The 15145-nt window shown below is 26.2% G+C and overlaps 1 protein-coding gene and 1 long non-coding RNA gene across 2 annotated transcripts; both read left to right on the forward strand.

Annotated features, from left to right (window-relative positions):
- The first annotated feature begins 4972 nt into the window (after nt 1–4972).
- Nucleotides 4973–6263, forward strand: LOC126669589 (uncharacterized). The gene is made up of 2 exons (XR_007638512.2): nt 4973–5426; nt 5945–6263. It is a non-coding gene; the product is annotated as an uncharacterized LOC126669589 (long non-coding RNA).
- A 3103-nt stretch (nt 6264–9366) lies between these two features.
- On the forward strand, nt 9367–11811 carry LOC126668549 (protein FAR1-RELATED SEQUENCE 5-like). Its single transcript, XM_050361739.1, has 3 exons — nt 9367–10937; nt 11083–11299; nt 11386–11811. Exons 1-3 carry the CDS (start codon nt 9367–9369, stop codon nt 11809–11811), a joined length of 2214 nt encoding a protein of 737 aa, XP_050217696.1.
- The last annotated feature ends 3334 nt before the right edge of the window (nt 11812–15145 follow it).

Genomic DNA, 15145 nt, shown 5'->3' on the forward strand with positions numbered 1-15145 from the left:
GAAGTCGTCTTTTCTTTTTAGGTTTAGTTTGGTCCTTTTTTTAAATTGTGAAAAGTCTAATGTACCCTTGTTTAACTTAATAATTGATTTGGCCCATAAAAACCTAAATAGTCTGGCCCAGCAGTTTGTTTAATGAAAGCCTTCTAAACTCTCAAATTGATTATTGAGAAATTTAGGAAAAATACTCCAAATTTAAACATATCTATATCTATATCTATATATTATATAATTGAGAGGACCAACGGAGTCCTCTTATTTATTCTCACCAAATAGAGCATTCTCATTAGTTCTCATATTTTTTAAACTACTCATTTTAATTTTAATTTTTCAGTTATTTTTTATGTTATGGAGTATTTATCTAAAACACCTAATCCTCATTAGTTCCCATATTTTTTAAACTACTCATTTTAATTTTAAGTTTTCAGTTATTTTTTATGTTATGGAGTATTTATCTAAAACACCTAATCCTATAACCATGCAAACTCTCTCATAATTACCCTATTTTCATTTTCTAATAGTTGCTCTATTTTCTTTTTATAATAATTACGTTATAAACATAGATTCAATAGAATTATAGTAAACCATGACTCCCTCATAATTACTTAATGGGTAAATGGTAATCAATTATTTTAACCGTTACTTCAAAAGGGGAAATGCCTATGTTATAACTATAAGAACATGGATATTAATTAACACATTTCCAATATTTCAAATTTAAAATATCTAAATGTCATATATAAATATAAAAAAATCAATTAAAAGGGAGTAAAAAAATATTGTCAGTAAATGATACTTTTATTACTGATAGACCACTAAAAAAAATACCTAAATATACATAAAGAAAATCTAATCTAAAAATTTAAATTTCAAATTTTTCATTTTTCATTTTTTTAATAAATAAAATGATTTGTATAAATTATTCAAATAAAAAGTTTCTACCAATTGGGTCCTAATCAATTTTTATAAACTACTTTAATTTTATTTAATTTTTAAAACTACTCATTTTAATTTTAATTTTTCAGTTGTTTTTTATGTTATGGAGTATTTATCTAAAACACCTAATCCTATAACCATGCAAACTCTCTCATAATACCCTATTTTCATTTTCTAATAGTTGCTCTATTTTCTTTTTATAATAATTACGTTATAAACATAGATTCAATAGAATTATAGTAAACCATGACTCCCTCATAATTACTTAATGGGTAAATGGTAATCAATTATTTTAACCGTTACTTCAAAAGGGAAAATGCCTATGTTATCTATCTATATCTATATCTATACTATATATAAAAGCACGGATGGGGGGGGGGACAGGCACTTTTACCTAAAAGCCCTTTCTAATTCATTAGTTAATTACTGGTTTTATGGTCATTATCTAATTAATTGTAAAGTTAAATTATTAAATGGAAGAAAATCTAATTACAGCACTAATTGGTATAGAATCCTATTGATTACAAACCTTTTTTTTCATAGAATATTTACTTTTTTCACTTATCTCTTTTTCTATATATTTTGATCCCTACAACATCTTTGTCCTTCTATAACTCAAATTCCTCATTATGCATGCATTGAATCTTCTCCTCCGTTGTAGATTTATTATTTTCCCATTCAAATTGAATTTATTGTTCTTTGTTCTTTATAAGTATAATCTGTCTTTAATTATAAATGAATTAGTTAAAGAATATAAACACTTAATTAAGTAATTCATTCGTATAGTAATAGAATACATCACCTATCCGTGATTATGTTTATTACAAATCCAATACAAGTTAATGGAAATATATATGTTAATGAATTTGATTATTTTAACTATTCACTCAATTAAATTAAATTTTACAATTATTTATTTATTTATTTAAATAAAAATCTAAAACACATGTATAATTACTTATTATTTTAATAAATATAAATAAATCTATACTATATATAAAAGCACGGATGGGGGGGACAAGCAAATTTACTGAATAATCCTTTTCAGTTTATTACTAAATAAAGGTTTTATAGTCATTAACTAATTAGTTATTTAATTAATTACTATTATAATTAAAGTCCTAATTAAAATAGGTAGCTAAATTATCTCCAATTTAGTTTTAGTATGTAAAAAATAACTAAATTGTCTCCAAATTAGTAGGAATACCTATCTTTTAGTTTGATTTAACTACAAAATCAAAATACTGTATTTGGTCGATATATTATTATTTAAATTTCTATCTTATTATTTTTAAAGATATTATTAATAAAATTAAATTAGTTATTTAATTATAGTTATTATAAAATTAAAAGAAGAATAAATTCAGTATGGAAAAAAATTTAATAGCCGAATATATATTATATTTATTTTTATAAATTTTTTTAACTAATTTAATATTAATTATAAATAAAAAATTATTATAATTATAATAAATTTATTAATATGTACATTGACGAGTTACATTACGAGCCACGTGCGTAGCACGTAATGCGAAACTAGTAACTATAAGAACATGGATATTAATTACTCCCTCCGTTCTTTTTTAGTTGTCCATTTAGCCAATTTTATTTGTTTACAAATAATTGTCAATTTAGTAATTCCATGTGATATTAGCTACTTATCTTCCAAGTTTACCCATCCCTAATAAATGACCCTATGTTTTAATTTAAAAGGCATTTATTAACTAATAGGGCTATATTAGTATTTTTTTTTATAAATTAAGACAAAAAAGCACTATTTTGGTATGTGCAATATTGGCTAAATGGACAACTAAAAAAGAACGGAGATAGTAACACATTTCCAATATTTCAAATTTAAAATATCTAAATGTCATATATAAATATAAAAAAATCAATTAAAAGGAAGTAAAAAAATATTGTCAGTAAATGATACTTTTATTACTGATAGACCACTAAAAAAAATACCTAAATATACATAAAGAAAATCTAATCTAAAAATTTAAATTTCAGATTTTTCATTTTTCATTTTTTTAATAAATAAAATGATTTGTATAAATTATTCAAATAAAAAGTTTCTACCAATTGGGTCCTAATCAATTTTTATAAACTACTTTAATTTTATTTAATTTTTAAAATTCAATACTAATAGATAATTACATTAGTTCCCATTTTTTTATAAAATACTTAGTTTAATTAGATTTTATCATAATTTTTAATAACATCCTAATCTAAATAAACTACCTAATTTATCAATTTAAATAGTCCTCTTTTTCTGTTATAATTAGCATTATAACATTCCTTCTTCTTTTCCGTTGTAATTTGTAGCATTTAGCAGTTAGGATTTTACTTTTGTTCATTAAGTTTGTTTTTGTACTGTTTTATTATCATGGAAATTGTTTTCTTTCAGTTAGGTTTAATTTCTAGCATTGTGATCTGTTCCTTTTTTTTAATTCTCATATATTTTACTCATTATATTTTGATTATTGTAATTTAAATTTGGTTATTTCTATTATCAGGTGGCAACACATTTTTTTTCCAGAAGCTGGCGACACATTATACTACAAAAAAAATAAAAGTTGTTTACAACTTAGATTTAAAGGTATTGTATACCTTTTTTATATTTGTTTTACTTTTTTATGCTGAAATTTTAAAGAGAAGCTCAAAATTAATTTTTACCTTCTCATGATCACTCATTCAAATGAATAAGGAATACCTACAAACTGAAATAAATTTATCTCCAATTGAAACATTATAACTCTATTAATAATAACTGAAAAATAATTTAATATCACTAAAGAATGATCTTTTTCTTTCTTTCACACCCTTAGAGGCAATATAAAGCAACAAAAAAATTATGTCCCGAATATGGGTCAAAGGTTTTGGCTAATTCGATTTGTTTGATAAAATATTTTGATTCGATTAAGTGGTTAATTTTTTTTTAAAAAAATAATTTATCAAATTATTATATATCAATTTTAAATATATTTATTTTTATTTATTAGTATTTTAGTCCTCGCCTAATAGTTTTTATTTTTCAGGATTAAAATTTTGATTATGAGTCATTCATTTTGTCTTGAATGTTTCTAATGAATATAAATTTTTAGATTCCAATATTTATTATTGTTTAATTTCTTTTCCATTAATTAATTTATATTTTATAGTTAAATTTATGTATATTTATTTATTTACAAAAATCATATCATAATAATACTTTTTTAAAAATTACAAAATAAAGTAAATTTATTTATTATAAAACAAAACCAAGGAAGTGTTCGTAAAATAAAAACTTTAGTAACTTTGAAAAAACTTAAGTGTTAAATTGATATTTCAAACAATCTTCAACTCTACAAAACATTTTGCATAAAATATAATTAATGCATGGACCGCATGACATGATTAGCAATTTATTTGATTAAAAAAAAAGTAAATACCTTTTATAATAGAAAAATCTCAATTTATTACTCAATAATTTTAATTTTAATATTTTATAATAATTTCATGAGTTCCCACTTCTTTTAAACTACCTATTTAACTATTTTAAAATCACTTATTTAAACTATATTTATTTTAATGAGTGTTTTAATCTATATTAACTTTTAATTTCTACTCATTGTAGTGTTTTAATGTAGATTAACTTATAATCTCTACACATCATAGTGTTCAAATATAAATTAACTTTTAATCTACACAACATTTATTATTGAACATTAATTTTTAAAAATAAAATGAATTTAAAATTTTGAAAAACTCACATTTCAGATATTTATTTTATTTTTATTATTTTATTATTATAGTTTCTTTGATTTTTATCTAATATAAAAATTATAACTAAAAAGTATTAATATGACAAATAATCAATACTTTAAATAACTTATTACTAATATTAAAATATACTTTTATTTTATTACTTTGTATTCATATTTTTATAAGTGTTTCTTAATACATTTATTATTTAAATAAATAAAAACTTGATTCCGTGTAATTTAATTTCGCGCAAGTGCGCGGGTTTACGACTAGTTTGTAGAATATACCTCACCTCTCAAAAGTTATAGAAATTACTCTCTATTTTTTTATCTTTTTATTTCTACTCCAATATATTTAAAGTTTAATTATTTACTCTGTATTCTACTTTTTAATACTCCATATAATTTTATAAGTTTTTGTTTTTACTCTTCTTCCACTTTCACCAATTTCTCATCTTCTCTGGGTTATTTCACACAGCTCCACCACCGTCGTCCGTTTCTGCAACCTTTACCCGCTCGACAATAACCAGACTCCGCATCCGCCGCTTTCTCCTCCAGTTATTCGCATGAGCAACCTAATCTGTCATCCCCTCTATGCATAACCACTACCGTCGCTCATTAATGGCTTTCTGTAGCTGCTTTTGTATAAACGCCACCATTGCTTCCTCTTCTCTGGCTTTTGCTTGCCAAACTTATGCTTCGACAATTGCAATGAATTTTCCTAGTCGGCATGTCGGCAACAATCATGTCGTAAGTTTTTAATTGATTTTTAGGGTTTTTTAAAAAATAATTCATTGTGCTTGAATTGAATTGAATTTGTTAATATCGTGTCTATAGATATCATAATTAATTTCATGAGTTTTATTTTGAAAATAGTACTAATTTAAAAATAATTTGAATGAATTTGATAAATATAAACAGTCATTTGAACATAAGAGGTGTGAATTGCTGCGATAGATGCTTCTTAGTTTTAAAGCTCCAATTGCTTAATTGCCATGTCATATCTAATTGTATATCTTGATTAGGCATTCTAACTTAGAGTAAGACAATTTTATAATATAAAAGTTAAGGAACCATTGAGCAATTTGTGTTTTTGGCCTTGAGTTCTCTGTATTATTACATGATTATCACTATTTTCATTCTCTTTTTAGAAATCATTAAGCAATTTGTAGAAATTCCTGGTCAATTATAAACACTATGTCTGTCAAATCATTCTATGGAGCACATTTGGCTACTTTGTTTGTGATTTGTTCTTTGACGTTGATCAGAATGTGCTTCGGCGACAGTAGCGGAAGCGATCTTCGACGGTGAAGTGGAGGCGATCTTCAGCCGCAAGTGAAACGATAAGTGGTGAATCATATTTGCTTATTCTCTGGATGGTTACGGGAGTTTTAAAGTCTAGGATTTCCTAAAGCAATCATTCCTCAACTATTGAAGAGAAATGAGCAGATATGTAAAAAAATAATGTGACTGAAGTATGGTTTATTGGCTTTAAGGAATTGATAATTATTAATAGCTACCAACGCAAGAGGAGATTATTGTATTTATTGATTCATTGTATTTTATGATTAAGGAGAGGCTTATATATGTTGCATCTTTGTTTGACATTTAATGAAATAATAAAATTGAATTGAATAAATAAGTTACCGATTATACAAAATATTAAAAATTATGAAAATATTATCATAACTTTATATTTCAGGTTTGAAGCTTGTCTATTTCTGCTTTAGGCAGAAAAGAGTAAAGCCGAGTAAATGAATCAAGAAATATTGTTTTACTTGCTGCAGAAATAGTTGAGAGCATGCTGGGAAGAATTTAATGTGCATCAAGTGGTTATTAATTATCTTGAAAGTTCATAGCTCTAGTTTTGATTTAATGGACGATTGTTTGTATGTAAATTCTATTTGTGTATATGCCATAAAATTGGAGTACATATATGTTAGCTAGAGCTATCCATTTTTTTAGGCTTTAGAGATTTGTTTGAGCTTTTGTTACTGATGTTATTATTTTGAATCTTTCTCATTAATGTTATGTCTCATTTGAATCACAAACAACTAAATATGGTTGTGCAAATTGTTACCTGCTAATTGAGCCATTCTTTTGTTACTAATGTTATTGTTTCAAATCTTTTTTATTCTGATAATTTTATGATAATTTTATGATAAATTTATGATAAGGTTATGATAAAGTACGTAAAATCAACATTTATAAAAAGATTATGATAATATTATGATTATACTATGATAATATTATGATTTATTAATATAATGTTATGATAATATTTTATGATAATAGTCTAATAATGAAATGATAATGTGATGATAAGATTATGATAATATTGATAATATTATGATAATGATATGATAATATTAGGATAAAATATATAAAATAAGTATTTATATTAATATTATGATAATATCAATATAAGGTTATGATAATAGCCCAATAATAAAATGATAATGTGATGATAAGGTTATGATAATATTGATTATATTATGATAAAGATATGATAATATTAGGATAAAATACGTAAAATAAATATTTATAATAATATTATGATAATATTATGATTATATTATGATAATATCAATACAAGGTTATGATAATATTTTATGATAATAGTCTAATAATAAAATGATAATATGATAATAAGGTTATGATAATATTGATAATATTATGATAAGAATATGATAATATTAGGATAAAATACGTAAAATAAATATATAAAATAATATTAATATTATGATAATATCAATATAAGGTTATGATAATATTTTATGATAATAGCCTAATAATAAAATGATAATGTGATGATGAGGTTATGATAATATTGATAATACTATGATAAGAATATGATAATATTAGGATAAAATACGTAAAATAAATATTTATAATGATATTATGATTATATTATGATAATATTATGATAATATCAATATAAAGTTAAGATAATATTTTATGATAATAGTCTAATAATAAAATGATAATGTGATGATAAGGTTATGATAATATTGATAATGATATGATAATATTAGGATAAATTTAGACATGGATCCCGTATCTTAACACAACGAAGATTTTTTTTTAATCAAATTTTAATTATTTTATTTAATTTATATAAATTTTAAAACCTCTATCCATATAATAAAATATAATATAAATAGTAGTACATAATTTAAGATTAATAGAAATGTTTGATATTTTAATTAAAAATATTATATAGAATTAATTAAAAGAATGAAGAAATAAAAATAAATAAAAAATAAAATATATGAAAAAATAAAAAAAGAATTGGCCACAGGTAACAAAGAAAATGTTTGAAAAAGTAAAAACAAAATGTGAACAGGTTAGAAAAAGAGAGAGAGAGAGAGAGAGTCAACTTGTGGCAGGAGAGAGAGAGGGAGGGAGGGAGGGCGAGAAAGTCAGATCATGCGTGTCTTATTTATGGCAGTCAGAGTAAAGTTGCAATTAATTCAAGAAGCAGAGTAAAAGTATGAAAAAGTTAAAATCGTGATGTATTTTTTATAACTTTTCCGCCTTGAGGTAAATTTTATAAATATTATCTTATTTTAGGTAAATATGTAATCTTCTCTTGATTATTTCATGAGAAAAATTGACAAATACCCTAGATGTGTGAAAATATTACTCCCTCCGTCCCAATAGAGTTGTCCACTTTGCCTTTATCACACAGTTTAAGAAAAGCAATTATTGTTTATGGGTTTTGTAAAATTTACCTTACTTTTCTTGTCATACCCCTATTTAATATGGGGTCCACTTACAATTTACTCATTAGTAGATTTTTAATAGGGGTAATATAGAAATATTAAGTGTAAAAATTAATTATTTTTTGAAAGTGGACAAGAGTTTTGGGACAAATTTTTTTCTCAAAGTGGACAATTCTATTGGGACGGAGGGAGTATAAATTTTACTTGAGCAAAAATCAAAGTTGAATAATACAGTTACCAAATTTAATATTGCATAAAATTCAACTTTAATATAGGAAATACGGTTTCCATACACAAGGAAATCAGCTGTTATGATTTCTAATATCTCCTACAAATGTGCAACCTAACATATTGGGAATATATTTTCAAGAATCTTCAAGATTCATAAATTAAAAAAAACGTTGCATTTAACAAAATTTCCATAAATAAAGGAATTTTAGTGATTCATTAACAATGTACCACCATTTTACAAATAACAAATCAGAAACTCATTAACAAATCAAGAAATTTCATCAAAGAAGACAAACAAGAAATCATCGAATCAAAGAGGTTAGTGTTCTTAAAATCATATTTTATTATGTAATTAACTAAATAGGAAGCTTTTTCTGGAATTGCTGTGTTTTAACTGGTGAATAAAATGTGAATCAATGATTTAAATAATGGTTTTATGTAGACATGAATCGGAATTAAATAAAAAACAATGAAAAGCTAAAATTATGAGATTAAATTTGGATTTGTAAGCTTGTATGCTGAACATAAAAAGGACATTTTAAAGAAATTTCGTGCATAATTTATTTTAAAAATAATGCAATCTATATCATATTAGTTAATTGACGTTATAAGTTTGTAATACTCAGTATCATGTAATTTCTAATTTGTATGTGTAATAGTAACAATTAACTAATAGTTAACTAATAGTTAACCTATATTAAGAGTAATAGAGTTTATATGTTATCAATGCAGGAATGGCTACATTGAAGGTTGTTATGTACTATAACGGATTTTGGGATGAAGATTTTAACTACTCAAATTTTAAGATCAAGGGAATTTTAGTTAAACACGATGTGGATTTTGAGACTTTGAAAACTTTGATTTATGGTGTATTGAATGTTAACTATGGAGAAACTGAATTACACATCAAATATCAGTTGGAACCAAATCAACAAGCTGTGGATATAGATGATAATGAAAGCCTTCGATTCTATATTGAACTTAAAAGGGATGATGTAAGAATTACATGTTTTCCATTGTGCATCACAACTAGAAGGTATGAGACGCAAAACTTCAATGAAATAAACACTGTTGAAACAGTTGACGAAATGAATGAAGACAAAAATGAGAATTCATATTCCAGCCATACATCAATGGATATTGTTTCATATGCTGAAATGATATTCAAGCAAACAAAACTTGAAGAAGAAGAAGGAACGACAATCGAAGACGGCGATAATGAAATCGTATCGTCACCAAAAGTCAAGAAAATATTTAAAGGGCAAGTTTTCAAGGATAAACAAATTATGAAATCATGTTTGTGTTTTTTTGCAATTGAGAACAACTTTCAGTTTGCAGCTAGTAAGTCGTGCAAGCTCGAATATGTAATTCATTGCCTGGATGATAATTGCAACTGGAGGTTGAGAGCTTCAAGGGATGGAAAAACAAGCATGTTTGTTATAAGAAGAATGGACAATATTCACCCATGTCCGCCAAATATTAGAACGGAAGAACAGAGGCAAGCAACATCTTCGGTAATTGGCGACTTGATAAAATCAAAGTTCATGAATATTAAAACAGTTTACACACCTGCAGATATTATTTCCGACATCCAAAGAGATTATGGAGTTATTTTGAATTACAACAAGGCATGGAGATCAAGAGGGAAAGCACTTGAACTGCTTAGAGGTGAACCAAGAGATTCATATTCAATTTTGCCTAGTTCTTTGAATATGCTTATGAAAACAAACCCAGGATCAGTTGTAGAACTAAAAATATCAGAGGGGAATACATTTCAATCTGTTTTCATAGCTCTGAGTGCATCCATAAAGGGGTGGAATTTTTGTAGACCGGTAATTGCAGTTGATGGGACTTTTTTAAAATCAACCTACGGAGGAACACTCCTAACTGCATCTACCCAAGATTCTGGAGGTAAGATATTTCCACTTGCCTTTTGTGTCGTTGATTCTGAAAATGATGAGTCTTGGCAGTATTTTTTTGAGAAAATAAAAGGAGCTTTTGGTGAAAAGGAAAAGCTATGTATTGTATCCGATAGACATGATAGCATACGTAAGGCTGTAAGTTCAATATTTCCTCTTGCTACTCATGGTATTTGCGCGTATCATCTATTGTGTAACGTCCAGCGACACTTTAAAACTAATCCTAAGAGTTTGAAGGATTGTTTTTTTGGGGCTGCAAAGGCATACACTATTAAAAGTTTTGATTATTTCATGGGAGAACTAGATAGCATAAACGTCGGAATACGACCATACCTTGATGATATTGGGTTCGAAACGTGGGCAAGAGCACATTCAACTGATAACAGGTACTAAATATGTTTAACATTTGGTTTAAAACTGTTAAATTAGTTACTATTAGTTATCTGTTAGTTAGCTAATAGGTTACTATGAGTTTAATTCAGTTAACCAATACCTATTACTTTTTTTAACTAATCAAATGTGTTGTATCAGGTATTCCACGATGACATCGAATATTGCTGAGTCTATTAATGCAGCAATAAAATCAGTAAGGGAATTACCTATTGCAACACTTCTAGAGTATTTGAGAGTTTTGGTTCAAGAATGGAGCAACAAAAATAGGAATTTAGCTTCTTATACTATGACCAAGCTTACAAGTAAGGCAGAAGAAGCCCTTAGGGATAATTATGCCATATCTCAAAGAATGAAGGTAACATCAACTATTAATGAAGCTTACTTAATGGTTAATTAATAATAATTAAACAGCAAACTAATATGCTATTGGGGTTGTAACAGGTTATTCCATCGGTAACATCTATATACAGTGTGGAAGACGGCGACAAAACTTTAATAGTAAATCTCATTGAGAAGACGTGTACTTGTTGTAGATTTCAAAAAGATGAGCTACCGTGTGCACGTGCAATTGCAATCTTTTGCAAATACCACATGGATCCCTATCAATACTGTTCTGCTTTTTTCACAAAAGAGAATCTAGTTAAAATATATGAGGCTATTGTTTATCCGATGCCCAGCCAAAGCGATTGGGATGAGACAGAAGAAAGTGAAGCTATTGAAGTACTTTCTCCGATTGGAAAGATTCCACCTGGAAAGCCTAAGAAACAAAGAATGAAAGGAGCTTCGAAAGGACGTGATAAATATAAATGTAGCAAATGTGAAAAACGGGGACATAACAAGAAGACATGTCGTAATCTTGCAAAATGAAGTTATTTTGGCAAATTTAATAATGTAAGGAATATTAATTTTTGTTAGTGGTCTAAATTGATATATTTAATGATATTTTTATTTTATTATTTTCATTAGTGTACTGATAGTTAATTGTTTAACTTTGAAAACAAAGGTAACTTGAAGATAACTAATAGAACACTATTAGTTAACTAATATAACAGTATCTAAGTAACTATAATCAGATGTTTATTTTAATTAACTTGAAAATGAAACATTAATAACAGATCAATTTCAAAACACAATATAATGTATATTTGACATAAACCTGAGTTGTCATTAAACAAATCTATATAAGAGAATCCTTAAATCCGTTACACATTTGCGAATTGTTTTAATTTTTTTAAAAAAAACAAAAACAATCAAATTGACAACATTTGATTTTATTATTTTCATTAGTGTACTGATAGTTAATTGTTTAACTTTGAAAACAAAGGTAACTTGAAGATAACTAATAGAACACTATTAGTTAACTATTATAACGGTATTTAAGTAACTATAATCAGATGTTTATTTTAATTAACCTGAAAATGAAACATTAATAACAGATCAATTTCAAAACACAATATAATGTATATTTGACATAAACCTGAGTTGTCATTAAACAAATCTATATAAGAAAATCCTTAAATCGGTTACACATTTGCGAATTGTTTTAATTTTTTTTTTTTAAAAAAAAACAAAAAACTAAAGTTCGCAATCTGCCAAACATATCTAATCTTTCCGCATTGCCTTCTTCTTTGTTCTTCCCTTCAAGTTTGGTTTCTTTCTGACCTCCTAATCGCTGACAATGTTTCTAGCATACTTGTCTTTTCCATATTGAAAAAACAAAAATGCAAGCCGTTCACGGTGGCTCTCAATTGAGAATGCAGCTGGAATTGGAAGATTTCGTATTAAATGCTCAGCAAAAGCCAAAACATACGCTCCGCAATCACTAAACAAAAAAAATGGTTAATATTATACATAAAACACTTATTAAAGATAATTTTGCATAGTCAAAAATCACCTTTTTTGCTGGATTGGTATATCGGTAACATGGACAACGGAAAATGGAGCATGCATCGCTTTATGTCGATAGGCAGGTGATGAAAAATCAATGTCCGTCCGAGCATCGTACAAATTCAAAAGCACAAAAAACTTGGGAAGTATCAGGGCATATCTTGCTGCAGCTTTTTCAGATTCAGCCGTGGAAGTATGACTGTTCAACAAATTGTATATGTAAATACACCTGTCTTTAAACACGAAACGCCCCAACACCCAATGTTTCTTTTTGGGTAAATGCATCAGAATCAAAACCTCATCAACATCCTTCCAAGCCGTGTTGCATAACAACCCGTTCCTTCGACATAATCTGAAACAATGTTTAGATCGTTGACTGTTGATACGTCACCTTTCTTCCTTGCATAAAGCTTATACAAACCCTGAACTCTGTCATCAAAAAGACAGTCTGTGGTAGTTATTTTCAAGCCGTTATGTTGATTGTACTTTGCCTTCTTGCGAATATAATACATGCCGATATCGATATGCTGCAAAAAACAATGTTAATAGTAAATATTAATAAAAGACATATTAAGAAATAGTAGTTATCTGTTACTTAACAGTTAGTTAAATATAAATGAACTAACATATTTACTATTACTGAACAGTTAGTTACCTGTTACTTAAATGATAGTTAACTTAAGTGAATATAAAAACCTACATTTTGTTAATTTGAATTAATTTAAAAAAATTTAAAAAATAATGATAAAATAATAGTTAACTTGGAGTGCATTAACAGTTAACTATATCAAGAATGATACATTGGCTAAAATTAAATAAATTACTTACAGAGTCATCCAGGAACTTGCCAGCATAAACCAGAGTATGGAACCCTATCTTAACATAAATGGTCGCCACTCCGAAATTAAACCCGTGATCAAGAACATTTCCAGATGGATTATAATGATTTCTCCTACAAAACAGCGAATATTACTCATTAAATTTCAGCTTACAAAATGCAAACAAAGGGAAAAATATGACAAAAATTGAATATCATAACTTACTTAAATTTAACGTCAATCCACGCAAGAAACGCAAACATCTCAGGCGAATGGTCATTGCCACCCAGATTATCATCAAGAGGATTCAATCCTCTGACCTTAGTGACCGGTATATAAACAGCCAATGGGTTACAGTCTATAGGTGCCTCCTATAAAAAAATGAAAAATAAAAAGGCAATTAAATTAGCTCAGTGTTTATTATATAATCTTGTCTACTGTACTGTTAGTTAACTAACAGTGTTCTATTTTTTACCCTAATGTCATCTCAATTAATTTATAGTTAGACAGTTAACTAACAGTAAACTAATGGTTAACTGATACCAACAGTAACTTGTAATTTATCTCACCATATACATATAGCGGAAATGGAGTTTAAAAATGCAAATTCATCTAAGGTAATATATATATATATATATATATATATATATATATATATATATATATATATATATATATATATATATATATATATATATACTAGTTTCGCATTACGTGCTATGCACGTGGCTCGTAATGTAACTCTTCAATGAACATATTAGTAAATTTATTATAATTATATTAATTTTTTTATTTATAATTAATATTAAATTAGTTAAAAAAAATTGCAAAAGTAAATATAATATATTCGGTTATTAAAGTTTTTTCCATACTGAATTTATAAATATTATTAATAATATCTTTAAAATAATAAAATAGAAATTTAAATAATAATATACTGACCAAATACAATAATTTAATTTTGTAGTTCAATCAAAATAAAAGATAGGCATTCCTACTAATTTGGACAATTTAGTTATTTTTTACATACTAAAAGCTAAATTGGAGATAATTTAGCTACCTATTCTAATTAGGACTTTAATTACAATAGTGATTAAATAAATAACTAATTAATTAATGACTATAAAACCTTTATTTAGTAGTAAACTGAAAAGGATTATTCAGTAAATTTGCCTGTCCCCCCCACCCATCCGTGCTTTTATATATAGTATAGATATATATATATATTACCTTAGATGAATTTGCATTTTTAAACTCCATTTCCGCTATATCAGCTGCTTTATGTAAAGCGCTTGGATCAATATCGTCAAAAACAGTTGCTTCTTGTAACTCATCCGAATCAACAACCTTATAACAATAAATTGTATTACAAATTTATTTAAAAAAGAGACTGATAATAAACCTATCTTTAAATTAGACAACTAACCGTTTTAGTCCCTTCTTCATGTACAAGTTGGTCAGATACTTGTTCAATATCAACTTTGTTATTAAGTTCT

The sequence above is a fragment of the Mercurialis annua genome, linkage group LG2 (genome assembly GCF_937616625.2).
Source record: "Mercurialis annua linkage group LG2, ddMerAnnu1.2, whole genome shotgun sequence".
Lineage (NCBI taxonomy): Eukaryota > Viridiplantae > Streptophyta > Magnoliopsida > Malpighiales > Euphorbiaceae > Mercurialis > Mercurialis annua.

Excerpts from the sequence above, each read along its gene's own strand:
- LOC126668549 (XM_050361739.1), top strand. The coding sequence starts at position 9,367 with ATGGCTACATTGAAGGTTGTTATGTACTATAACGGATTTTGGGATGAA. Across the intron at positions 10,938-11,082 it reads GCACATTCAACTGATAACAG|GTATTCCACGATGACATCGA; the intron begins GTACTAAATATG and ends GTGTTGTATCAG. Across the intron at positions 11,300-11,385 it reads CCATATCTCAAAGAATGAAG|GTTATTCCATCGGTAACATC; the intron begins GTAACATCAACT and ends GGGTTGTAACAG.